Source organism: Centroberyx gerrardi, chromosome 5 (genome assembly GCF_048128805.1).
Source record: "Centroberyx gerrardi isolate f3 chromosome 5, fCenGer3.hap1.cur.20231027, whole genome shotgun sequence".
Taxonomy (NCBI): Eukaryota; Metazoa; Chordata; class Actinopteri; order Beryciformes; family Berycidae; genus Centroberyx; species Centroberyx gerrardi.
In genome coordinates this window covers 35876460-35901943 of record NC_136001.1, presented here as the reverse complement: position 1 = coordinate 35901943, position 25484 = coordinate 35876460, and the positions used below count along the sequence as shown (strand labels likewise).

At 41.6% G+C, this 25484-nt stretch overlaps 1 protein-coding gene across 1 annotated transcript; it reads left to right on the top strand.

Moving 5' to 3' along the window:
* The first annotated feature begins 7617 nt into the window (after positions 1-7617).
* On the top strand, positions 7618-23270 carry LOC139915559 (uromodulin-like). Its single transcript, XM_078283629.1, has 13 exons — positions 7618-7718; positions 9215-9464; positions 9661-9817; positions 12776-12884; positions 13190-13252; positions 13581-13783; positions 15306-15452; positions 16555-16739; positions 18555-18712; positions 20174-20419; positions 20913-21075; positions 21173-21265; positions 22201-23270. The coding sequence occupies exons 2-12, from the start codon at positions 9234-9236 to the stop codon at positions 21263-21265; spliced, it is 1755 nt and encodes a 584-aa protein (XP_078139755.1). The 5' UTR covers positions 7618-7718; positions 9215-9233; the 3' UTR covers positions 22201-23270.
* Positions 23271-25484: the final 2214 nt, after the last annotated feature.

The window sequence follows — 25484 nt, the reverse complement described above, 5'->3', positions numbered from 1 at the left end:
GCCGAGCATTACAGAGCGACAACAACGACCAAAATGGCAGGAAAAGGGATTGGATGATAGCGAGCTAGATTTAGAGATTTCATCAGTCCTTAAAACACTTAACGGCATCGATGAATTAAAGCAGGAACAATCAGCAGTTTAAAAGCTCTGAAGTGAACGACACCATGACTGTTGTCGCTCTGAGACATTTCCAGATACGTCAATCTGCTTTGCTGCTGTGATTGGTCAAAGATTTTGATAACTGACAACAAACATCTACCAAGTCTTGGATAGACTTGACCAGACCGCTATGAATCAGCCTGCAAATTCAAAAAGTGCTACAGACCAGGCAATTACAGAGTACATTTTTTAGGCTCTCTATAAGCATCAGAAACTGACTTACTCTTTGTTTTTTTTACTTTTATTTATTTTGCACAATTTAAAAACAAGAAAGAGAAGACATGAGAAACAAAAAAACAAAGGTAGCAGTATATAGTGCAGCGTAAGAGGCAGGAAACCCTAAGGGGCTTATTCATGGCCTCTACCTAAATTATAAACGTTATTACAACACAGTGTAAAAGTAATAACTAATAACAAATAATGATAATTATAATGATAATAATGGCATTAAATATGAAATTAAAAAAAGGAATAAAAAATAAATGTAATGATGATAATGGCAATAAACATGAAAACATGAATCCTAACTTGGCCAACTGTGGAGCCGTTAGCAGTAAAAGGCAGTCAGCAGAGAAGAGAAGAGTAATCTGACTTTACTTTGTTTCTGCACTTTATTTCTTTTTCTAAAAAGTAACTCAGTAACTTTTACTCTGAGTACATTTTAAATGAGCTACTTTTTACATTTTACTCACTAAATTTGACGTTAAACAGTAATTTCACTTATACTTGAGTAGGTCTTTCTAGTACTCTTTCCACCACCGGTCTGCACACCTTGTCTTCTTGTTTATTTGCTATCAATGATTGGATGAGTACAGATTTTTTAAAACTAAATGAAGATAAGACAGAAATCCATTTGGTTGGAAGTCATTTTGTATTGAGCTGGCAGAAGTCAATACTCAATCGGCAGGTATGAGATGTTTCAAAAACGGGTTATAGCTAATTGGGTCGACAGGTTTTGTATATCAAGCTCTTTCCCAGTGTTGGAGAATTTACTTTGAAAGTCTACAGCAAAGCTTCACTCAAGAGAAACAGTTTTGTTAACTAGTTACTTAGAAAACACAGCTCAAACTACTTTGTAGACATCATCATATCTACACCTATGGCATATACAATGTCTTATAATACAAAATCACATGCCTGAAAAAATACCACTGACTAGGATGTTGACAGAAATTGTGTTTTCTTTGAAATAAAGTGCTAGAAATGTTGAGTGTGTTTCTAAGCTGCCTGCCAGAAACTAGAGTCCAAACCAAATGAGCCGTCCGGCTTCATCACAGGTGAAGCAATGTTAACTTTCTTTTGGAAAGGTTTAAAAAATGTCGTTTTACTACTAGTTTAATTACATGTAGTGATATTACTCTCCAGCTCTGCTTGTTCACATGTGCACATTTGCACCATGATTGTGAATAACTAGAAGCATTTTGAAATATAACCCCTGATATACATGCATTCTTGTAAACTTGACTTTCTTCATGTCTGCTAACTGACCTCCTTGCGTCTCTTCCAGCCGGCTCCATCATGCTCCACTTCCTGCTCTACCAGGCTGTGCTCAGCCTGCTGGCAGGTAAGCAGCCTCGCCTCTGCAACACATTCCTATTGCCTCATTCCTCTTTGGGATTGACTCAAGTTCTCTGTAGTACTTGCAGTAGACGTAGCAGTAGAAGTACATGCAGTATTAGCTGCAGCAGCAGTATCTGAATCAGAATCACTTTCAGGTGCAAAAGGTTAATTGGTATTTGACCAGGTTTATTTTCTTGCAATTTCTATGATTGTTTATTGTAGAAAACACGTTGAAGAATTGTGATGACCAAAAAATGATTGTTAAAATAAATAAATATAGATTTTATAGAGGCAAAAATAGGTGGTTTCACCCAGTAACCACCATCCCTCAAGGGGTAAAACATAGGTGGTTTCCCACAGAGACCACTGTCCCTCTGATGTCTTCTAATGTTCAATGTATTCCTATGGGAAGTAGGCAATATACAGGTGAGGATTCAGCTCTGAGTGTCTTTTCTGTTCTGTATAATATCGCAGGGAATTATGGCAAGGAAAACACTTAGTGCTGCAGAAGGTAGAAAGATTGTTTGTGAAAGATATTCTGTCAGGGTCTTCTTCATGTAGTGAGGAAGAGTGTGAGAGCCATGATGAGGAAGACCAGTGCAGTAGTGATGCAGACCAGGACAGTGATATGAGGATAATGTGGGTAGTGAAGAGAAAAAGTTGAAGTTTTATCAAAATGTATGTGTGTGTCCTCCAAAGGGTTATTGTCCACACAGAGGGGAAATTTGTCTTTGGCCCATCTGGCAGTTCATAAAAACACTGACAGAGACAGTGTTGACAAATGACAAAACACAATTAAATATACAATAGAAACATACAATAAGACAAATGAAAAACATTAGTGTCAAGCGTTAGACAGTTTAAACCTTAGATACAGTACAGGAGTATTGCACATCATAGTTTGGGCAGTAGGCCTGCAATGAAATCAGAATCAGAATCAGATTTATTTTTGCCAGGTACATTTTCACATACTATGGATTTGACTTGGTGAGGTTGGTGCAGTGCAATATTTACAAGACATCACATGATATGGAAGTGTTACACTACATGAAGGAGAAAACATAACAGGCTGTCACATATAGTGCAGACGAGACGTACCGTATGACAGAAGACTAAACATTAGCACCCTACAAGACGAGACGTACCGTATGACAGAAGACTAAACATTAGCACCCTACAAGACGAGACGTACCGTATGACAGTAAACAGGAATACACATGACACAAGTATACTTTCAAGAATGGGGAGACATGGCAGCAGCAATCCATAATCAAATATGAATCCTCTTTTATAGGAAAGCTGGTCCCTTTTTAACCTTTATTTGTCTGGGGAAGCTTGACTGAGCTCCACCCTGCTTCACATTCACACTGGGAGCCGCCCAGTACAACCAGTCTGCTGCTGTCGGCCACTGAGCAGCTCCACTGCCTTGCTCAAGAGCACTTCAGTCGTAGTAGTTAAGGAACAGGAGAGCGTTTCTGATTCACTGTCCCTGTTCCCTAAAGGTCTGAGAATTCAAACCACTGACTTTCTGTAACCGTTAGGCTTCTGTACTCCAGTTGTATTGTACTGCCTTGAACAGAGTGAACTTTGCCTCAGCTAACAGACTCTGTTCACACCAGTCATGTGTCTCCATGTCTTGGTCCAGGTGCTGCTGTGCAGGCGGAGACATTCGAAGTAGGTGGAAGTGGAGAGGTGGACATCAGCGGGTGTCCCATCACCTTTTATGGACAGACATACAATACACTCTATGTGAGTAAGATGAAGCTTCATGTTTGAAAACAGATTCATGTCTTTCCACCTACTGGCATTATTGACCTTTTCCCTCCAGTTTGGCGCTGATCCTCTCTGCAGCCTGAGGGGCATCAGCAGCTTAAAGGATAAGGCCGGTGTTTTTTAATGCATTGCTTACCGTCAACAAATCCTATGAAAATAACAAAATCATTGCTGATTTTGTTATTTTCATAGGATTTGTTGACGGTAAGCAATGCATTAAAAAACACCAGCCTTATCCTTTAAAGGCGAGTTTAAAACATGACAGAGAAGAAACAGACAGAATCTCCTCAGCAAAGACACGGTCACCTTTGGTTTCTAATCTAGACATTACATTACATTACGTCATTTAGCAGATGCTTTTGTCCAAAGCAACTTACAATAAGTGTGACCTTGGGATGGAGAGCAGCGTTAAGGAGGAAGATCTGAGAGGCCGTGTCTGTGTTTAAGGCTTCAAAAGAGCAGAAATGTAGATGGGGCTAAACCATTAAGAGCCTCACAGATTTCAGTTTCTCTTCCTTTTTTCCTCATAAGGAAACGGCTAAGCTGTTCCCGGCCGCCATGTTGCTGCTAGCAGCTGTAATTGTTGTTATTGTTGTTGTTGTTATTTAATCTGTTGTGTTTTTTTCTGATGTTAACAGGTTTCCCATGATTCCGAGAGTGAATACTTTTCAGTTTGTTTCAATGACCACGAGACAGATTGTGCTGCTGTCAGTTCATCGACTATAGACACCATTGAAGTGACTGTAGTTAACACTGAATTAGCCCTTGGATCGCCTCTTCATGATGATCTGCCAGACATTGGGACTGCTGGATCATGTCACATATTAGTGACTCTTAAAAGTGGCTCAACTCTTTATGTGAGTCTTCTTCAGTTTCATTTGCAGCTTAGCTTGTATGTCTTTAGATTTAGTTCACTTGTGTTAATGTTGCATCCTTTGTATGAAATTAACCATTTAAATAATTTTTTTTATCTAAAACCAAAATCTTTTTTAAAAACGCTTTGGATGCGATTTCCTTACAGTCTCTGTATCTTTTACTGTTGTCAGCTCACCATGGAACTCCACGACTTTGGGACACAAGCAGCTCTGAGGGTCAAGACAGAAACTGATTACGCTAACAGTGCCATCGAATCTGCTGTAAGTATAATATGTATCCAACCCTGCTGTAAGTATAATATGTATCCAACCCTGCTGTAAGTATAATATGTATCCAATACTGCTGTAAGTATAATATGTATCCAATACTGCTGTAAGTATAATATGTATCCAATACTGCTGTAAGTATAATATGTATCCAACCCTGCTGTAAGTATAATATGTATCCAACCCTGCTGTAAGTATAATATGTATCCAACCCTGCTGTAAGTATAATATGTATCCAATACTGCTGTAAGTATAATATGTATCCAATACTGCTGTAAGTATAATATGTATCCAATACTGCTGTAAGTATAATATGTATCCAATACTGCTGTAAGTATAATATGTAAGGCATAATTAGGGGAATCTGGATATTACTTAAAGGGTCTGCTAAAATGTTTTAAGAGTTATTTAGAGTTTTTGAGTATGTGATGTCAAATCAGTCAGATGATGGAGATGGAAGCTGACAGCCTCAGGCAGCAAAGATGGAGACTGTAGGAAAGATAGTTCGCAAAGTTCACACACACACACGCACACACACACACACTTATCCAACTGTTGAGGACTGTGGTTGTAAATTAGCAGCGTTTTCACACTTGAGTTGATTATTTGAGTCCGGTGAGATCGAAGGTGTTTTTCATCCTCGCAGGTTTGCTTTCACACACATGAAAATTCTTGTGAATCACGATGCTCTTGCATATCGCTCTACGTCCCCGACGTCACTTTCTGTCACTTGCGGGACATGTTTGTTTTCCTAGTTCTGTTTCTGTTTATTTGGTGCCACACCTCTTTTCTGGATGAGCAGCAGTTACAATCCTGCTGCTTTGTAACAGAACAGCCTGATGGGAGTCGTGCGTTCGGTGCTTTGCTCTCAGTGCACTCGCTCGAAGGAGAGTTCATCACAGTGAGCTGCTCCAGTCAGATATGTTGCCTCCTCTCCAAATGATTTCATTATGATACACAAGTAAAGCGCTGTAGTGTGAATAGTTAGGAGAACAGGTGCACTCGCCACATCATGAGTGGGTAAACACTACAAAACTCTACTGTGACCTAAAGCACTGTGTAATAAGTGAATATCTACAATAAGAGATGCTATCTATATGCTATCTATTTCTTGTGTCTTGTGCTTTGTTTCGTGTCCTTGTGTTTTATTGTGTTGTTCTTTGTAAAGTCCTTTGAGAATGCTTTGTGATAAAGGGCTGGAGAAATAAATAATATAAATAAATAATAAAGAAATTGCTTTCACACCCGCTGTGGACCCACACCCCCGTTTGTTTTCATGCAAACCTCAGTCTGCTTTTCTGGACCGCACCGAGTTCGAAAACAGCTTTCACACCAACAGACATTCGGCGTAAACAGTCTCGGATCTGGGAAAAAACCTTCAAACTTATTGTGAAATCGTCCTAAGATTAAAAAATAGACAAAAAAGGGAACCAAGCGGAGATGCTGTTGTTGTGGCTGCACAGTCTGAGTTACTTTGATATTCTTTACTACTTTAAGATTTTGAGAGATTACTAAATAAGTCTTAAATAAAACAACAACAACAACAACAACATTCCTGTAGATGAAAATGCCTGTCAAACTTTGTGAGTGTTTTGTTTTTTGTTTGTTCCTTTCTAGTTTGTGCAATGGTGGGCTAGTGACATATCTAACTCCGATGCTATCAACCCTGCTTCACTCCCTGTGGATGAATACTACGACCTGACTGGATGCAGATACTCAGGTTGGTGTTCCTATAGTGGGATCTGGGGCCTCTTAGGGGTCCTGGAAAGGGTCCTACAGGGTCCACATCAAAATGTAAAATATTTCAGTATGACTGCTATTTAATTCACTTCAAGTTAATATAAAGTTACAATATATAAGAATTCCTGTTTTGATCCTGAGTTTCACTCTCTCCCCAACTACAATATAAACAGTTAAGTAATTATTTTCTAAGTCATATTTAACAACAAAAAATCTTCTCAAATGTGGATCTAAGGAATAAAATCTATAACAAACTCTTCAGGGACTGAATCCAATGGGGGTCTGTGCGGTCTAAAGTGTCTCTGGGGTCTTTGACATGAGAGAGACTGGGAACTCTTGGGATAATCTGCAGTGACATATTGTAAGGTGTATTATATAGATTAGTATAGTTATATAGTAATTATATAGTGCTATCTAGCAATATAGTGAAATACTAGTATTAATACTATTAATACTAATACATACTAACATGTATAGTAATTGGAACAGGGGTAGTGGTGTCGAACTACAGTGACGCCTTCATGTAACTGCTCCATCAGAATGAAAGAGTTTCAGTCCAAAATGCTTGGCAGCAGAAAATTAAACCAAATGCCGGTGATGTTTAAAGGAGAGTGATAACTTCAGTCCTTGGTTGACAAAATGGTAACACGTTCACATCCTGTATTGTCTCGATTTTAGAGATATTGGATGATAATGATTTTTTTGTGTGGAGAAAGGTCTCCACATTTGTCCTGTCCTTTCCCTAAAATGTCTTGTTAGCATTCCTCATTGAAACCAAAGGAAGCAGCTAGCGGCAAGCTAACTAGCTGTTTTGTGGAAACTGAATAAAAACTGTGGCACTTTTATCTTCTCCCATGTTGATGACTGTAATACCTTGTTCACATGCCTCCATCAAGCAGTGAGTTGAAAATGCAGCAGTGAGATTCCTCAGAAAGACTCAGGCAGCCTCACTACTCCTGTGCTGGCTTCCCTGCACTGGCTGCCCGTTCATCTCTGGATTGATTTTAAAACCCTCTGTATCACTTATGAGGCATTAAAAGATATAATTGTGTTTATTTTCAACCTGGGCATTATTTTCCTACAAACGACAAAGCGAGCCTCACATCTTACCAGCAGACTGCCTTTGTATTGCCTGTTACTCTAATATCTACTCACACACTTTATAATCTTATCACTTCAGAAACTAACTTTGTTAACTGTTCCTCACTTCCCAGGTGTCGCTTATGAAGTAGAAGATACAGTAGAAGAACTGGAATCCTGCAGCCTCCAAACCTGTGATGTGACTGGAGTCTTCACTGATGACTTCAGTTGTGGCTCCGCAGCCTGGTGCCAGGGCGAGGGACAGTAAATATGTTTGTTTTATATTTGGAAGAAAGTGTTGTGAAATATGTGAAGCTGCTATGCTATCCGGCTTCACCTACTGATGAAGAGTTTGGTTCCAAAACAAAATCTCTGCCATTTGGGACTGAAGTGACTCCTACTGGGACAAAATGATTGACAGGACAGCCACAACAAATGATCGTAGTTTTTAAAAGATAGTAGGGAACTGAAGTCCTTGGTTGATTTTAGAGATATTTAATGATGAATATCAGACAATGTTTTTTTTCCCCCAAATGGATATATGTTGTTTTGGACATGAACTCTTCATAGGATGATGTCTGAAGTCTGTGTTCCTCAGGCAGAACTGTTGATTTTATAAGCGACTCCTTTATCGGACGGCTCTTGGTTGACATGTGACTACCAGCCACATGCTGGTCAAAACACTGCCGGCTCTACCAGCCACTGTGGCAGGTAACCAGCCACAGTCTGGAGACTGTTTTCCATTTTAAAACAACAGTAGATTGACCTTCCCACCCAGTCAGGACAGCCCAGTCTGTCCCCGTCTTCCATCTCAACCTGAAAACTCATCTTGTAAAGAAGGGCCTCATGTCGGCCTCTCCTCCCCTGAATCAAACCTCCTCTCCCATACCTTCCTGCTCTGCTCCCTCTGACCGCTCTCTAAAAACATCCCTCCCCTCTCGCATCTTTAAAGCTTTTTATCTTTCCTGAGCACGTGTCTCTTACATGATCATTCTGTGGTCAGAGGAATATTGTCTCGGTGACCCTTGACCTTATTATTGATTGCTTATAATGTTGGTGATCTAGGAATCAAAGCTCATTCTACTGTTTCCCTCACTGGAAGTCACTCTGGAAAGAGTGTTGGCTAAATGCATAAAATGTAAAAATGTGAAAATTTGGCCGGTGAAATGGTGAAAGTAGCAGGTGAATTTTGGTAGTAATTTTGGTCTGTCTGTCTCTCTCTCTCTCTCTCTCTCTCTGTCTGTCTGTCTGCCTGTCTCTCTCTCTCTCTGTCTGTCTGTCTGCCTGTCTCTCTCTCTCTCTCTGTCTGTCTGCCTGCCTGTCTCTCTCTCTGCCTGCCTGTCTGTCTCTCTGTCTGTCTGTCTCTCTGTCTGCCTGTCTCTCTCTCTCTCTGTCTGTCTGTCTGTCTCTCCCTCTGTCTCTCTCTCTCTCTGTCTGTCTGTCTCTCTCTCTGCCTGTCTGTCTGGTGGACAGATCAGACTTGGCTCAAGGAACAATAGATTAAATGTTGGTGGTGATTTGGGATTTATTTTACAAATGTCTTTTTTTTTCTCTTTATCGTTTGTGACAGTATGTGAATTAGTCGATTTTTAATTCATTTTTTCCATGTCCTATTTAGATTTTTTTGTTCATGTTTTTCATATTATCTCAGTCTCTGCCATAATGTCTCTTATGATGCTGATGATGACGGCCTCTCCCTCCCACGGATTAAAAAGGTATCCATCTAATTTACTCTTCTATCTGTCCTCCAACTCGATCAGATGCTTGCCAGCGCCCACCATGTGCACCGTGTCTGGCTCCACTGTCATTGACTTTCACGGGAACGATCAGACTATCACGCATCGGTGTGCATACACTCTGCTGAGTGTTGCGTCGGAGACTTACCCGGACGTGGACGTGGTGGCGGTCTTCCAGGAACGCCGCCGCACAGATGTTCCACTTCTGAGCCATGTGTTGTTGCTGCTGAAGGACGACGGCATTACTGTGACTCTGGAACAAGGGAGAGTTACGGTAAGCTACCTACTGCTGCTGTCCCACTAGGAGCGACTGATGTTTGACTAGTGATGTTCTTACTCACTGATGTGTTACATCGTCCTATCAGTGTTTGTGTTGTAAGATAAATGCTCACAGTCTCTGTCTACATTTTTGTGTATTTGTAATGTTTGAGTGAGTGTTTCCTCCACTTTGCCCCTCTGATGTGATGCAGGTGGGCGACGACGTGCAGACGCTCAGCGACACGCCGGAGACGGTTAGCGGTGTGGAGCTCTCTAAGGACGGGACTGGAGTGACTGCCAAGATACCGTACTATGGCGAAATGATTCCTGTCTTCTTTGATGGCGTAACTGTGCAGATCGACATTACAGGTATGGAAAACTAAATCCCAGACGGATAAAAAGTAGGAAGGGACAGTAGGGTCGGAGAGGAAAGCAGGAGAGGTTTCAGATGTTTGTATTCAGAGAGAGACAGAAAAGCCAATACAGTGAAGTAGCACATGCTTGTCTTTGCTTCCTCATCCTCATGCGGACCATAAGTGAATCACCTGGTTCAGTGTCTGAATTCACATTGTGGAGGGATGCAGTAGACACCAAAGAGGATGTTCATTGTTTTCAACTGATATCCTGTCTATGAATATCACAAACAGCTAGGAGACAACATCCTTGTTGGTGTCCAACATCCAAAGTGAAAGAGCATGACTTAATTGCTAAGGTGTTTTGGCTGACACGCCTCTTCGACCATGTGGATTTTGGGAACAGTGTCTCTGGACTGGCTGGTAGGGGTCGACTTGTCGAGTATCAATACAGTTTGTATGACATGTAGTTGAGTAAATTTATCCCACAGAGGAGTCGAGAAAGTATCAAAAGACACCAAACAAAGCAAAATGATGATTAATAAAAATGTAAAATAAAAAGCATGGTTTCTGTTTACAAGACTAATACAGGTAAAAAGGATACACAGTCAGCCCTTTTTCAACATAAAACACATGCAAAGAGATCTATTCATTCTGGAATCAACGGGAGTCGTATCTTCTTTGCGCGTACAAAGGAAGTTCCCAGATCTTCAGGAGGTGATTTTCACCAAAACAGGATTAGGTGCCTCACCAGAAGTGTTACTAAAGCTATGAGGTCTGCCTTGTATTTTGGGAGAGGCTCTGTGATTTCAGAGATTGTGCCAAAAGCTTCTGTCCAATACTTATGCACCGATGGGTAAGACTAGAACATGCGACATAGTGCAGTCAGAGCCTGACGACCATAGAGATATAACACTAGACGGGACATGACGTCATTAAGCGTGGGATAACCGTCCGCCGTGTTACCTGGGTCCAGTTTACCTGTAACTACAACAGCTGTCTATGGGAAGCAACCACTGTTGTCCTGATCTGGACCAAACTGCTGCACTAAAAGGACCAGAGAGACCAGAGAAGCTGCATCACCTTCCACACGTCAGTAGAGTAGAAGATAGAGGCTGTTTTATATGCTAAATTTAACTGACACAACTTAAACACAACATTTCTGGCTAGTAGCCAACAGACTGGAGTTGTGTTTGAAACAGTTTGTAACGGTATGTGTTAGCTAGTTAGCTGTTAGATGTAATCTTTACATTTCAGCTGTATGTTAGTTGGCTAGCTCTCTGCTGCCATACAAACACGTTGTTTCTGAGAACAATCAACACACATCATTCAGCATTATGTCCAACCAGTGTTTATATTCTACTGTGGCGGGTCGCCGCCGTAAAGTCGCGACCCGCCATGCTAAACATACGTTCTATAGTGTTTTCTATAGTATTTGTATAGTACTCAGTAGCGGCACCGCTGCTGAAAATGCACCGAATTTTTTTTAATTAATTGCAGGCTATTTCTGCCAAGACGCACCTTAATGATGGAAGTGACACATAGTGGCGCGTGGTGGCAGACAGAGAGGACGTTCATTTGCATATCTGTATAGGCTACTGTGGATTTTAAGTTGATTCAAGTGTAGAGATGCTTGTTTTTACTGTAGTAGCCTACTTTACATGATGGCATCTATATAAATAATTTCTTTATGGATTGTAATCTTAATTGTAGGCTAAGATGTCATGCCAATAAAGTAAAAAAAGAAAAGTGAGGGCTGTGATGTTCACAGGAGTACTATGTGTTGACAGTGAAACTACGCCACCTAGTGAAAGTACTTGGGACACAGGAAGTCAGCGAGACAGAGATAACTGTGCGTGTACAAACCTCGGTTAATAAACCATGTTGCTGTTCAGTAAGTCGTTGTTCGTTTGGTGTATAACTACACAACAGAAACATTACAAGGGCCTATGTCCATTATTACCTGCTTAATCAAACAGATTTCAGTCAGATGGGTACGGTGGAGGATCCCGCACTGGGTCAAACCACAACTCAAACAAATAGTCAAGGAGCGCACCCGATGCAAAATGCTATCCCATAACTAATTCCTTCGTCAAGCCCCCCTCCCACAGAGCCTTTATATTTTTCAGTGAGGAGGGATATATTACGTGGATTGATTCTTACAAATCAGCAAGTGGCAAACTTGCACATCCAAAATAGTTTTTTTTTAAGTACATTTTGGGTTTTCAACTGGACCTTCATCAGACTAATTGTTAAACATTATGTTAAACTCATTCATTAAACATTCATTCATTCAACATTCATGCTCAGCCCTACAGCCTCCAAGGTCCTGCTCACTCTGTTATAATGGATTGGGTGTCCTAAACCTGGTGGGCTGATCCAGATCCAGATCCAGCTTCTGAACAACCTTCCTCACTGAAATCATGCCCAGCAGAGAGAGAAATGTTGTCTGGTTCCTGGTCCTCATCTGTAGTAGGGCTGAGCGAAGACCTCCTCTGCCAGAGAAACCACTTGGGCCTCCAGCTCATCCAGAGTAGACCTGTCACTCAGGTGTCACTGCTGCTAACTGAACTTACAGAATAAGCTCTAGTGAAGTTAACGTCATTTGCTCACCTTCACAACAGCGGTTGAAGACCGGTCACATTCCAAATATAATTCATTTTATTTATTTACAACCTAAAAGCTGAGGTGAATGGCATTTTCAAGAAAGAAACTGAGGCCACTGAGCAGCTCCACTGTAGCAGTTGGGGTTCAAATGCTTTGCTCAAGCACACCAGCACTTGTTAAGGAAAGGTAGCATGGTACACATTCATTTTTTTTCCAGTTGCATTTTCAATAACTATAATCTTTCTATTGTTTAAATGAATGATTGATAGCTGTCCTTTGGCAGGCTGCCATGTACAGCTAGTTTTCCCTCAAAATGTATAAAGTTTACTGATCTGATTTACCCCCATTTTCTCCTGACACCGATTAGGATACACGGACGATGCGTCGGGGGGGTTATGTGGCAACCCCACAGATCCCTCTGGTTCCCCCCCGGTATCAGTGTCAACAGTGAAGGATAGTACCCACAGTGACGACGAGTAAGTACTCACTCACAACCTAAATCTCCTACTGACTACTAGTGAGGTTCAGCTACATGGTACATAAATTGATAATTGAAAAGTATGCACAACATGCTGCTTGTGGAAAAGTGTGTTGATCATGATGAACAGGTTTTAACGGTTTCAGATACTGTGGGGTTCTTTAACAAGATGGTTAGTGTGTGTGTGTGTGTGTGTGTGTGTGTGTGTGTGTGTGTGTGTGTGTGTGTGTGTGTGTATTTGCATTGACAACTCAGACCAGGAGAGTGGTGTTGATCTCTCTCTCTCTCTCTATCGCCCCCTAGCTGTGAAACGCCGCAGACTGAAGATCCTGACAGTTCGCTCGACTGCGACACCATGACTGTCAAGTGAGGATAGACACACCTGAACAGTTTACCCACCTTGTGATCAATAAAATAGTTTTCTCACATTTTAGGGCAAAAATCAATGATGTAATTTGATGTAATTATTTCTACTCATTTAAATTATAATTCTTTTCTTTATGATATATTCATCTCTATGTTATAGTCATACTGTTCTATATCTAGTTCACACCGTTACCCAGTAATAAAACATTACAGTTCTGAAAATCCCTTCTTGTTGTTGTTTATACTAATGACCGTTTGCCTCATCTTGACCGCCAACTGGACTTCATCATTCTAACTCCCTTTTCCTCTCTCTGCATCTCTGGAACAGGTGTAATCTACTGATGCAGGAGCCCTTCACCGCTTGCAACATGCACATCGACCCAGAGCCCTATATATCTGCCTGTACAGACATCTTGTGCAACTACCCAGCGGGGGACGATCTCCTATGCCAGCTTCTGGAGGCTTACGCCAGGACCTGCAGCAGCCATAGCAGTGACACGCTGGACGGCTGGAGGGAAACAGCCGGCTGCTGTAAGACTGTCCTTCAGTTTCATTGGGTTATGGTTCATGAGAATACAGAGAGAAGAAAAGAGATAAATCTTGAACCATCTCCTTGGGGAAATTGGGTCGTTGCAGCAGCCAACAGTAATAATGAAGAAAAATAGAATATGAGCAGCAGAGTAAAAATTGAGCAACATCACACTCGAGGTCCTGCTGTTATACTGTATATCAGCACGGCTGTGATTCGGCCGAAGATAATGACGCCGTGCTGATATACAGTATAACAGCACTCCCTCTCATGTGATATTGCTTTTATACAACAGTTCTGTAAACAAACCTATTTATCAAGTAGCCTAATGGTAATTTGAGACAACAGATTATGATTTTTGACTGTTATTCTTCTCCGCCAACAATAACAGTTCCCTCAGGAACCCACTACCTGTTGTTGCCAAGCAACACATAAACTGTTTATATTAGAACAGTTGTAAAGCGGAGTGATACATATAGTGAAACGTCCCAGTGCTGTTGCAGCACTCGACTGGAACTAACTGTTGTATAATAGAACATAAGCCACATACAACATAATTGACAATTTTAACACTAGAAGATGTTAGGTAGAATGTATGATAAAAAGTATGGGACAAAGTATGGATTACAGCATTATTATTGTGCAAAAATAACAGCAATAGAATTTACTGAAGCAAAGACAGAATGAATGCAGAACATGTACGATGAGAATAAGCAAATGGATAATAACATAACACAAAAATGAAATATATGCCGTACACAATATGTCCAGTACTTGGTTCAGTTGTCAGTGTTTTCAAGACGCTTATCTGGGTCGGGGTTGCAGTGGCAACATGGCAGCAGAGCAGCCTGACGTCCTTTTCCCCAGAAACTTCCTCCAGGTCCTCCTCCCGGGCATGCTGGGAGATGTAGTCCCTCCAGTTGCTCCTCACAGGCATGCTGGGAGATGTAGTCCCTCCAGTTGCTCCTCACAGGCATGCTGGGAGATGTAGTCTCTCCAGCATGTCTAGGTCTGCCGCAGGGTCTACTCCCGGTCGGAGTTCCTCTGCCCAAACACATTGCCTAGTTTGAAAATAAAACAATATTTTTATCAAAGTCTTTGATTCACTTGAAAAAAATGAAAAAATCACACTTGTAGACTGATCTGAACTGATTATGTTGTTGAATCCGGACCTGTTGGCCTGTCATCCTGCCTCTCTCCTTCCATCACATCACTCTGTACTTTTAGCTATCCAGTGAAGAAATGACAAAAAACCATGAAAACCATAAAGATGTGGGAGATAATACCTTTAAAAAAAAAGAAAAGAAAAAGATCTGTTTCCCCTCTTGTCTACCTCTCTGTCTGCCAGTATCCCTTCTTGTCTATTTGCTTTCTTGTCTACCTTCCTATCAGTTTGCCTTTATGTCTCATTTGTCTCAAATGATGTCTACCTGTCTCCCGTCTTGTCTGTCTGTCTACCTGTCTGTCTGTCTACCTGTCTGTCTGTCTACCTGTCTGTCTGTCTGTCTGTCTGTGTGTCTGTAGCTGCTACCCCGACGGCCTTCTGCCCGGACACGTACTGCACTTCCGACGAGTTCTGCGGTGAGAAGAGGAACAACAACGGTGTAATAGAGAACGTCTGCCTCTGCCGGGCCATTTTCGCCTCCGAAAACAGCTTGGATGTCATGTTTGGTAAGTTGACAGGCTGCACAGTTCATCAAAACAAGTGAAAACTAGATTAGAACGAGTAACTTGCATATGAAATGTGAACATCTTGGCAAATGAAAGTATAACAAACTACCAATAACAGCTCACTACGACAACTTAATTAAAGGTAGTTAAAGTAAGTCCTGCTACGCTAACATTCCATCCTCAACAAAGGATTAAGGCCACTGACAAAGAAGAACTCCAACAAACAACATGCAACAGTGAAACGGTTCAATGTTAAGCCAAACACTTCCACAAGACATCTGAATTGTAGAGAAATGTGAAATGGAAAAAACAATCTTCCAAAACTAGCGGCTGGCCTATAAAGGTCACAGCCACAGGTAGGGCTGAAATTTTAGCTTGCGATTATTAGTCACACAAATAATCGCAATCAACGATTTAATTGCCTTTTTAAAATTTTGACCAATATTACAGTATAACGGCTCAGCTAAACACAGGTAGCCACAGCCACAGGTATTTCAGACACGGCAGTTCAAGGACCTAAAATACTACAGGCTCTAGACACATCCGTATGTATGCTGGCCCTTCTGACAGGTATTATGGCCTACTGCATCTTCCAAATCCCAAAGGCTTCCTAAACAAGATGTTCTGGTCCTGTAGAGCAATGCTTCTCAGTCCTGGTCCTCGAGTGTCACAGCCCAGCTGGTTTCCTGGTAGGTGATTGCGTTCACCTGGTGTAATCAGGGGCTGAGTGAGACGTGGGATACCAGGTGAATGTAATAAACTTCCAGGTAAAATAGGAAACCAGCAGGGTTTTGGTACTTGAGGACCAGGATTGAGATCCACTAAACCTGGACTATGCATCACTGTCTTAAGACATTTTTCATTAGATTCAAACGGATCCCAAAGCTAAGGCGTTTCATTTTCCCCAATAAATCTTTTTAGGGAATTTTTAAAATGTTGAAATCTGAGGTCCTCACACATTGAAATTCATGTCGCAGTTGCAATATTCAGCAGAATTTTTTTTTTTTTGTCAGGATTGTGTTTCCCTGTGTGTGCTTGTATGTGTGTGTAAGTATATGTCTGTGTGTGTGTGTGTGTTGACTCACCTTGTGGTTGTGTTCAGGCTATCCAACGGTCTGTGAAGACAGCTATGCTTCGTTTAGCCTACCTCGTTGTGTCCTGGAGGAAAATAACATCGACTACACCGACTTACACCTCAACGACGACGCCTGCACGGGCTATTTGGACGATGACACCCACATGGTGACCTTCAGCTTCAGCGGTGACACCTGCAGCACGGTGGTCACGGTGGGTGCTCTCCTCTACTTAAGGAATACATCAGTTTTTTGGGAGATTGTCCCATTGGTCAGCTTTGCCTTCAACTGATAAGAACAAAATCATCCATATGTCTGCGGTACATCAGTCACTCTGGTGCTTCATGCTTACACTTTAGCTTACACTATGTTCAACCTGATCTCACAGAACAGCGTGAAATGAACATGACTTGTTAACACCAAATTACGTGTTGGTGGCACATAAAGTGTTAAGATTACGTTTTCCCACCACAACACGGTTACGTGAAGGAGACACGCCTATAAACAGGAAGTAGTGTCACATTCAGTGGCATGGTGGACAGTAAGGGTGTTGTGGTCGGGTGCTGGTTGGGCGGATGAGTTTACTTTGATGACGCTGACCGGGGTTCAATTAGCTGCCGAACCCTAACCCAAACCTGAACCAAAGTTGTTTTACTTGCCTGAACTTAACCCTAACCTTAACTTGACAAGATACACAAATAGTAATGGAAACAAAAATTCCAATACTATAATTGCAGACACACACACCGTCACACAGAGGAGGAGAGAGAGCTGCTGCTGACCGGCTCCAGTGTTTTCTATCAGATTTACCCTGTGGTCACGTTTTTTAAAATAACTGGTTTAATTATTATTCATAATTATCTTCTCACTTTCATCCCTTAAGTAGAGAAATACAGAACAAATCGCGGTCTATATTGACTCATTAAGGAACGCAAAATATAACCCACATACTAAAGTGTTAGTATGGAGCCTACTATCACTCAACATGGTGGACGCTAAAGTGTTAGCATGGAGCTACTATCACTCAACATAGTGGACGGTAAAGTGTTAGCATGGAGCTACTATCACTCAACATGGTGGACGGTAAAGTGTTAGCATGGAGCTACTGTCACTCAACATAGTGGACGGTAAAGTGTTAGCATGGAGCCTACTATCACTCAACATGGTGGACGCTAAAGTGTTAGCATGGAGCTACTGTCACTCAACATGGTGGACGCTAAAGTGTTAGCATGGAGCTACTATCACTCAACATGGTGGACGCTAAAGTGTTAGCATGGAGCTACTATCACTCAACATGGTGGACGCTAAAGTGTTAGCATGGAGCTACTGTCACTCAACATGGTGGACGCTAAAGTGTTAGCATGGAGCTACTGTCACTCAACATGGTGGACGCTAAAGTGTTAGCATGGAGCTACTGTCACTCAACATGGTGGACGCTAAAGTGTTAGCATGGAGCTACTATCACTCAACATAGTGGACGCTAAAGTGTTAGCATGGAGTACTGGATCCAATCATCTACTGGAGACACATGGATGATTTTGGCGTCTCTGTTTTTAACGGCTAAGTTGACTGAGCAGACCAAAAACAAATCCCTTCTAACTCTCCTCTTAGCTTTTCCTAGCACTCTTACATGATCATTCAATGATCATAGCAATATTTTTATTATTTTATTTTATTTAACCTTTATTTAACCAGGTAAAAAAAGTCTCATTAAGATTTAAAAACCTCTTTTACAAGAGAGACAAGAGAGAATATTGTCAGGTCACTGTGACCTCTGAGCCTTGACCTCCTTAATATCGGTTGCTTATAATGCAATCCAGGAATTAAAGATAATTAAAAAATGAACAGTAAATAAAATACTCTTTCTAAGTCCCTCATTGTGAGTCACTCAGGATAAGAGTCTGATAAATGGCTAAAATCTGTTTTAAAAGTAATGGATGAAACATAAACATTTTCAAGCTCCTCATTTCAGTTTTCTGTACCTGAAAGCTTGTCCTATAATAACGTCTGAATCCTCCTCACCCCACAGACAAGTAACAACCAACTGCTCTTCAAGAACACCATCTCGATTGATAGCACTGACGACGGCACGATCACTCGCAACGATGACGTACAGATCGACTTCTCCTGCTACTCTACTCAGACAGCCGATACGAGCATGGACATTGGCATCAGAATCAGAGACAGGTGTGTGTGTGTGTGTGTGTGTGTGCGTGTGGTGAGTATTTGCAGTTATCAACACAGAACCATAAATCACGGTTTCTTTTCACCTTTCTTTATCCAGGGAGTTTGAGCACCAACTCTTTGTTGGCTCTGCCTTGTTTTACATTCATACAGTTCCCAAATTCATTCTGGGAGCTGTCCAGTACAACCAGTCTTTTAAAGGAACACTTTGCCGTTTTTGAACCTCAGGGTGCGGGCAGTCCTACTGCCACCAGGAAGAGTGCGTTGTAGTTCAAGGAGGTACATTGCAGTTTCAGTTAGAAATCCCTGCCGATGACGTCATCGCTGGGTGAATTTGGGGACTTCCCACAGCGCATCTCCGAGACACAGAGTGAGTAGACAGACAAGGTGCCGTCTCAAAGCATGTATTAGTCACGGCCAACATATGGAGATAAGGTTTAAAAACGGCAAAGTGTTCCTTTAATGTTCGACAGTGAGGCAGCTGGGGGTTAAGTGCTTTTCTCAAAGGCACCTTTCCCCAAACAGATTTTCTCAGATGATTTTCTCAGAAAGCCTTCAGGTTTGAATCCCTTAGACACTTCTCTAGCCTCTACTGCCACTCTCAGCTCTATCTTAAGGTCCCTCACTCTTTAGTTCCAAATCATGACTTGGATTTCACTGATTGTATTGGGGAAAAGTTCCACCTGGACTCAAGCTGCAGAGCACCAACAGTCCCTGTTTTGTAGCTAACATTTATGTTAATCAGCTAACATTTATGTTAGCCCAGCTATCTTGTTTGTCCTGTTACTGGCTGGCGTCCTGCAGCATCTATTAGCTAGCTAACCAGCAACGAAAAACAAAAGTTGACTTGAAACAATAAAAACAATACACTGCTGTGAGACGACTGACACCATTAACAACAGTGTAGCTTCTGTGTATATTGCGTCATAGCAACAACACGACACGTCCTCTCCGCTCCCCGCTCCAGCGCTCAGCTGGCGGCGCCAAAGCGCTCAGCTCCAGCGCTTCAAGTGCTCAAGAGGTCGCTGGTGGACACAGGCCCTAAGAAAGGTGACATCCTTAAAAAAGGATATTGAATTTCAGGTCGTACTTTTTTCTCTGTGCCGCCATGGCGATCAGCAAATGTGACTGACGTTTGAATGCAAGTAAAAAAAAATAAACTGGCAATCGGCTTCTAAAAGGGACCGGCGTCTAATTGGGACTCGGCTTTTAATTGAAGTTTTACGGTATATATTTATTTGTGGGTTTCTTATTTTTTATTCTGAAGTATCAAATGCCTTTGCAGGATCTGTAGAATACATTAATTCATACATCCTTCTGGAATTGTTGTGCTCGTTTAAGTTCAAGTCTAAAGCTGTCTTTCCTTTGCAATACAACATGTGGAGGACATCTAAACATGGTTATTTTTGTGCTGATTGAAGCCAAAGCTTCACTCAACAGCTGAAGTGTGTCTGTCTTCCCCAGCTCTGTGTCCGAGGTGATTGAATCTGGAGAATGGATTTACACTCTGACCATGAACGCCTACTTGGACTCCGATCGCACGCAAGCTATCACTTCGAGCACAGAGATAAATTTGGACCAGACGATTTGGGTGGAGCTATCGACAGATGGGCTTGATGACAACGCAGTCGCCGTGGTGACCGACTCCTGCTGGGCAACCAACGAGGCATCGTCCAGTGGGAGCCTGAGATACGACCTCATCACTTCAGGGTGAGGACACACACAGGTGGCACCCTGACTGTGAACATGGGGTGCAAAACACTAATTCTGTAGGGCAAAGTTGCAGGAGAGTGTCTTCACATCTTGCATTTACATTTTTGTCATTTGTTTAGCTGACTCTTATCCACAGCACTGAGTAAGCAGGCAGGTTCAGTATATCGCTCAGGGACATTTAAACAGGACCCATGGCTGTTGACAGACACTGGGTGTTGCAGGAATCTAACCTGTGACTTTTTGGTAATTGTACAGTTTCTATCCACTGGGCCACCCTGCCAAGGTCTACCATTTAACTGGTGCCATTACCAGAGCGACTAATAATGAGTGAGCAAGTTCAGTGTCTGTCTTAAAGATACTCCAACAGGACAGGATGTCTCGTGGGGATCAAACCTGTGACGTTGTGGTTACTGGCCAGTCCCTGTAACCAGTAGGCTGAACCACTGGTGTAGCTGGTGATGTCATCTCTGGTTTCTCTGTTTCTGAGCAGCTGTGCTGACACTGATGATGGGACGGTGGCGGTGGAGGGCAACGGAGCGGGAACGTCCAACTACTTCTCCTTCAACATGTTCCAGTTCTCTGAGCAAACTAGTGACGTCTACCTGCACTGTCAACTGAAGCTGTGCGCATTGGATGACGGTGACTGTGTCCCGGTAAGCCAAGCTGATGAATACACTCACACATATGCACAAATACATGCAAGTTACACTTCACCCTAAACTCTCTCTGTCCCATCTCCCTCTCTCCCAGGACTGTAACCCAGCTCGTAGAAGACGCAGATCCCTCGTGTCTAACTCTGAAGACATGAGCCCAGCCCTCATCACCATGGCCTGGACCAAATAGGTAAGGGCAGAGTTCCTGGTGACCAATTACATCGCAGCAGAGATCCTGGTGACCAGATAGGTAAAGGCATGGTCACAGTTCACACCACAATGCGTGAAAATGTGCTTTGCCTCTCTTTCACTTCCATTGAAAACCATGTGAAGAGCGAATAAAAAATATAATTTCTGGTTTGAAAGCAGTTTTGCCTCTTTGCATTCACGCAAAGTTCACATGTGCTGAATTGTGACCTGAGAATTCGCACAGCCGGCCAATAGAAATGCTGCTTTAGGCATGTTCATTTTCTCTGAAAGAAAATCCAACATGGAGTCTCTAATCAGGGCAGTGTGACATCATCCAGTTTTATACAACACTGTTCCAAGCAGAGAGTCAAAATAAACGAAGAAGAGAAGCAGGGTGGCTTCAGTCAGTCTGAGGCAGGACTAGATGCTATATTTATGCGCATGATTATTTGCTACATGTTTTAAAGTTACCCTAGCGATATTAGCTAACTAGCATGCTAGTAGCTAATAGCTAACTACCTACCACTTGGCTGCGATGCTATGATCAATGCTGACTGGTAGATAGTTAGCTATTAGCTACTAACTATGATAATGCTAGCTATCCAGTGCCAGTGTCACGGTTGGGCTCTTAATTTAAAAGGCAGAAAAGTATTGTGACCAACCTCAGTACGCATCCCCCTGACCCAAGAAATCATGCATGCAAACACAAAGTTCAACATGTTTATTTCTGCTTTTCAAGCCTGATGCGAAGTGACTGGCTCCAAGAAAGCCGTTAAGTAGAGAACAGTGGTTCCCACCTCAAATGCCCGCCCTATCACCCATGACATCATATCCTTTTTTGTCACCAAGAACGAAGATCATTTGTTAGGTGAAATAGATGTGACCAGCCATGAGGGCAGAGTTCCTAGTGACTAATTAATCTGGTTTTCTCCTCAGGTCGTTTCCATGGTGACCTGGACTGACCTTCAAGCTTTAGACCGAAAACGACCCCTGACCTCTGCTTTACCCTGACCACGAGTCTGGCCTGAACCCCTTCAGTGTTGAAATGATAATTCCTGTAGGATTTTTAAATACATTGTTGTGAACGTGATTGTGTTGACACCAAACTGCTAGATATAACTAGATTTACCTACTGATCTGATTCTTCTATAATTTGGTCTAGTTTAATTCGATCTAGTTTGGAGTTTTGAGATGGTAGAAGTGACTTCTGGTGGACTGACGAGGACTTGTTAGAGCCACTGGGGACGAGGACATAATCAGGAATAATCATAATAATTAGAGAGGTTGTTGTGTAACCACCAGGTCACAGGTTCGAGCCCCACAACAGCTGATATGGATATGTTCCTCAACAGCTGTGTGCTGCTACTCTCATACTGCTTCACTTACTGATGCACTGCATAAGAGCATCTGCTAAATTCTTAAAATGTACAAAGTAAATGTAACACAGGATCAGAGCACATTGGTGCATCTAATCTGGAAATGTGAGAAAATCCTACATGGGCTATCGCTCAGCAGCATGTGATGTCGGCCCTTCCTCAGTAATTTACAGATTACAAAATAGATAGGAGTCTTTTATCTGATGGATCTTAGTACAGTCGTGTGAAGACTGATGTTGTCATATCTTATCATATCAGAGTTCACTCCAGACTGGGGCAGGGTGGCATCACACCACCTTTATAGAATTTATACCACCATATTAATCGAATTTGGTGACGGGAAGTGTGCGGGGAAGTTTGGGATTAACTATAACCACACTATTACATCTATAACTCTATTAAACCTACAACTCTAGCTAACAAATAAAAAACAGTAATTGAGTGCTGTTTGGCAGTGGCAGCCTTAAAGACCCCATGAAGCAGAAACCTCTGCTCAGCTGCTAAAGGTTCCTGTCGACATGGAGGCGGCAACTAAAAATGAAGACGCAGTGAGCTCCAAGTGCTGGAGATGCCAATCAGATCGTTGATTTTGAAACACATCACTGAGCGTTTACAGAAAAACTGGAGAAAAAATATTTTTTGGATTTGCTGATCCAAAGTCATTTTTCACTTCTTGGGGTCTTTAAATATACACAAACACACTGCAGATTAACTGGGTGACATTTATATAGCAAGTATGGTTGGGAAGGAAGGAAATGAGAGATGGTGGGAGACGGGAGCTAAAGAGTCGCTGCACACTCACTGTCAGCTGTTCTCCGCCCTTCATTGCCAATTTTTAAAGACGTCTTGGTCCAGTTTTGGCTGTTGGTACAAGGGGTGGGGGTGGGGGGGTGCTGCTAGCCCCCATATCAATAAAATCATCCTGTACAAAGTGTAGGATTTTAAGATACAGTATCAAAGTGCATGAACGATACAGACAAAAAATAGAGATTTGGATTAGGAAGATATCTTTCACTATAACATGGCCAAATAACTGGAAGTGATGGAAGTGGTTTTCCTGTGCAGTGACTCTAACAGAACTGATGAACGAAGGGTTTTTAGAGGGTATTGTGGGTTTATTGTGGGTTTTATATTAAATTGATGCAAACTATCTGTTGTACAACTATACAGCCAATAAGTTACCTTAGTACAGAATGAAGAAACTAAAACACTAGCAAGTTATGACATAAAGGAAAAGAGCTTTGTCAGGGATAAATGACGATCCAATAGGATGTGACATGACATGAAGGAATTAAGATATTACATACATGACAGTAGGACCAGATCCATACAGTGGCTACAGAAAATGCTCCACTGCTACGTGGTGTAAGATTTGAGGCCAGCTGAATGGAAGATGTTTAATGGAGGACATTGTTTCATATTTAACACTTCTTAGAGAAAGGACCATAGTACAACTTTTCCATTTTTTATATTTCCCTTTTCTGTTATTCTGTTCTATCTGTGGAGACAGCAGCCTGTCGGCTTTCACCTGCAACAGGCTAGACATCAGTTCATGCTCAGTTTCATCCATTGAGGAAATATTGTTCTTCTAAAGTAAAAGGACCTTTGTCACAAGCAGGTACACATATCCAGTCTGTGGTAAAGGAATTAGGCAAAATTGTATGCTGTACCAAAATGTTAATGATTTGCAGTTAAATGAAGATGTGACTTTGAGAGGTAATTGAGGCAGAACTGTGGCCTTAATGACACTGAGACATGCTGTTGTGTTTTATCATTTTTATGGCATTATAAAATCAAAAAAAGAAAATAAAATTGGGGCAAAAGACAAACATGAGTTTTGGTCATTTATTTGTTTTGTTATTTGGCTCTACTGATCACTACTCTGCAAGATTATTTCCTGACTTTAATGTCATGCATCAGTAGCAGATGAACTTCCCAGGCATTGCTTTCCACCTGTTTAAACATAATGTAAGACAGTGACCAGAATGAGATCCAAAGCAGAACCAGCAACAGCAGCAGTTATAAGGACATGGTGACCCGATCTAGGAATTGAAGCTTATTTTCTGCTGTTGTACCCAAAGTCTCTCTAAGCAGTCTCTGAGTGAGCAGTCAAAACAACGTGAGCGTTTAGCAGAAATTTATTGTATTTACCAATTCATATTAAGTCATGCAAGTGCTTCAGTATCACAGCAACTTCATTGTTTTTCCCAAATCTGCCAATTACACTAATTCTACACATTCATTTTTCTAGATTTCATCTTTGTAAATTTATCAGTGACTGTGTTGATAAAGGTTATAAGAGTGACGTAGCAAGAGAAAATAGTTGGTTAGGGTTAGGGTATTTATTTTTTTTTGTTACCAATATTACTACATTTCAGTCAGACAATTTACGTAAACAGATTATTGAGAATGAATGCACATTGAGGTCTCCTTAGCATGAGCTCCTACTATGTATAAACAATACGAAGAAATAAAAAGGGTCTTAATGTGGACAGTAAAAGAATGTGCACATTATGCTGCACAGTGACAGCAGAATAGAAAATCCTGTCCTTTTCCCATTGTCACATAGTAGGGTAAAAATCAGCATGTGCCGCAATACTTTAACATGAATTCATTTTAATACATGTAAGGTGTTTGGAGTGCTGTTTTTAGATGGGCATCAGGGACACTTACAACACATCAACACATCTCACCAGAGAAGGCAACAGTATCATCATTAAAGCCTTCACTTTGACATCTCTAGTTGACCAAGGGGTGTGGCTCATTTCTACAAAAAACAAAACAAAAGAAAACAAAAAACAAAATAAATCCACAAGAAACAAATAACTCACCTTGTTTCTTTGA

What these genes read in the sequence shown, in the direction of transcription:
- LOC139915559 (XM_078283629.1), top strand. Translation starts at nt 9,234, where the DNA reads ATGTGCACCGTGTCTGGCTCCACTGTCATTGACTTTCACGGGAACGAT. An exon ending in AGTACCCACAGTGACGACGA is followed by an intron (nt 12,885 to 13,189) that starts GTAAGTACTCAC and finishes ATCGCCCCCTAG; the next exon opens with CTGTGAAACGCCGCAGACTG. An exon ending in TGCGACACCATGACTGTCAA is followed by an intron (nt 13,253 to 13,580) that starts GTGAGGATAGAC and finishes TCTCTGGAACAG; the next exon opens with GTGTAATCTACTGATGCAGG.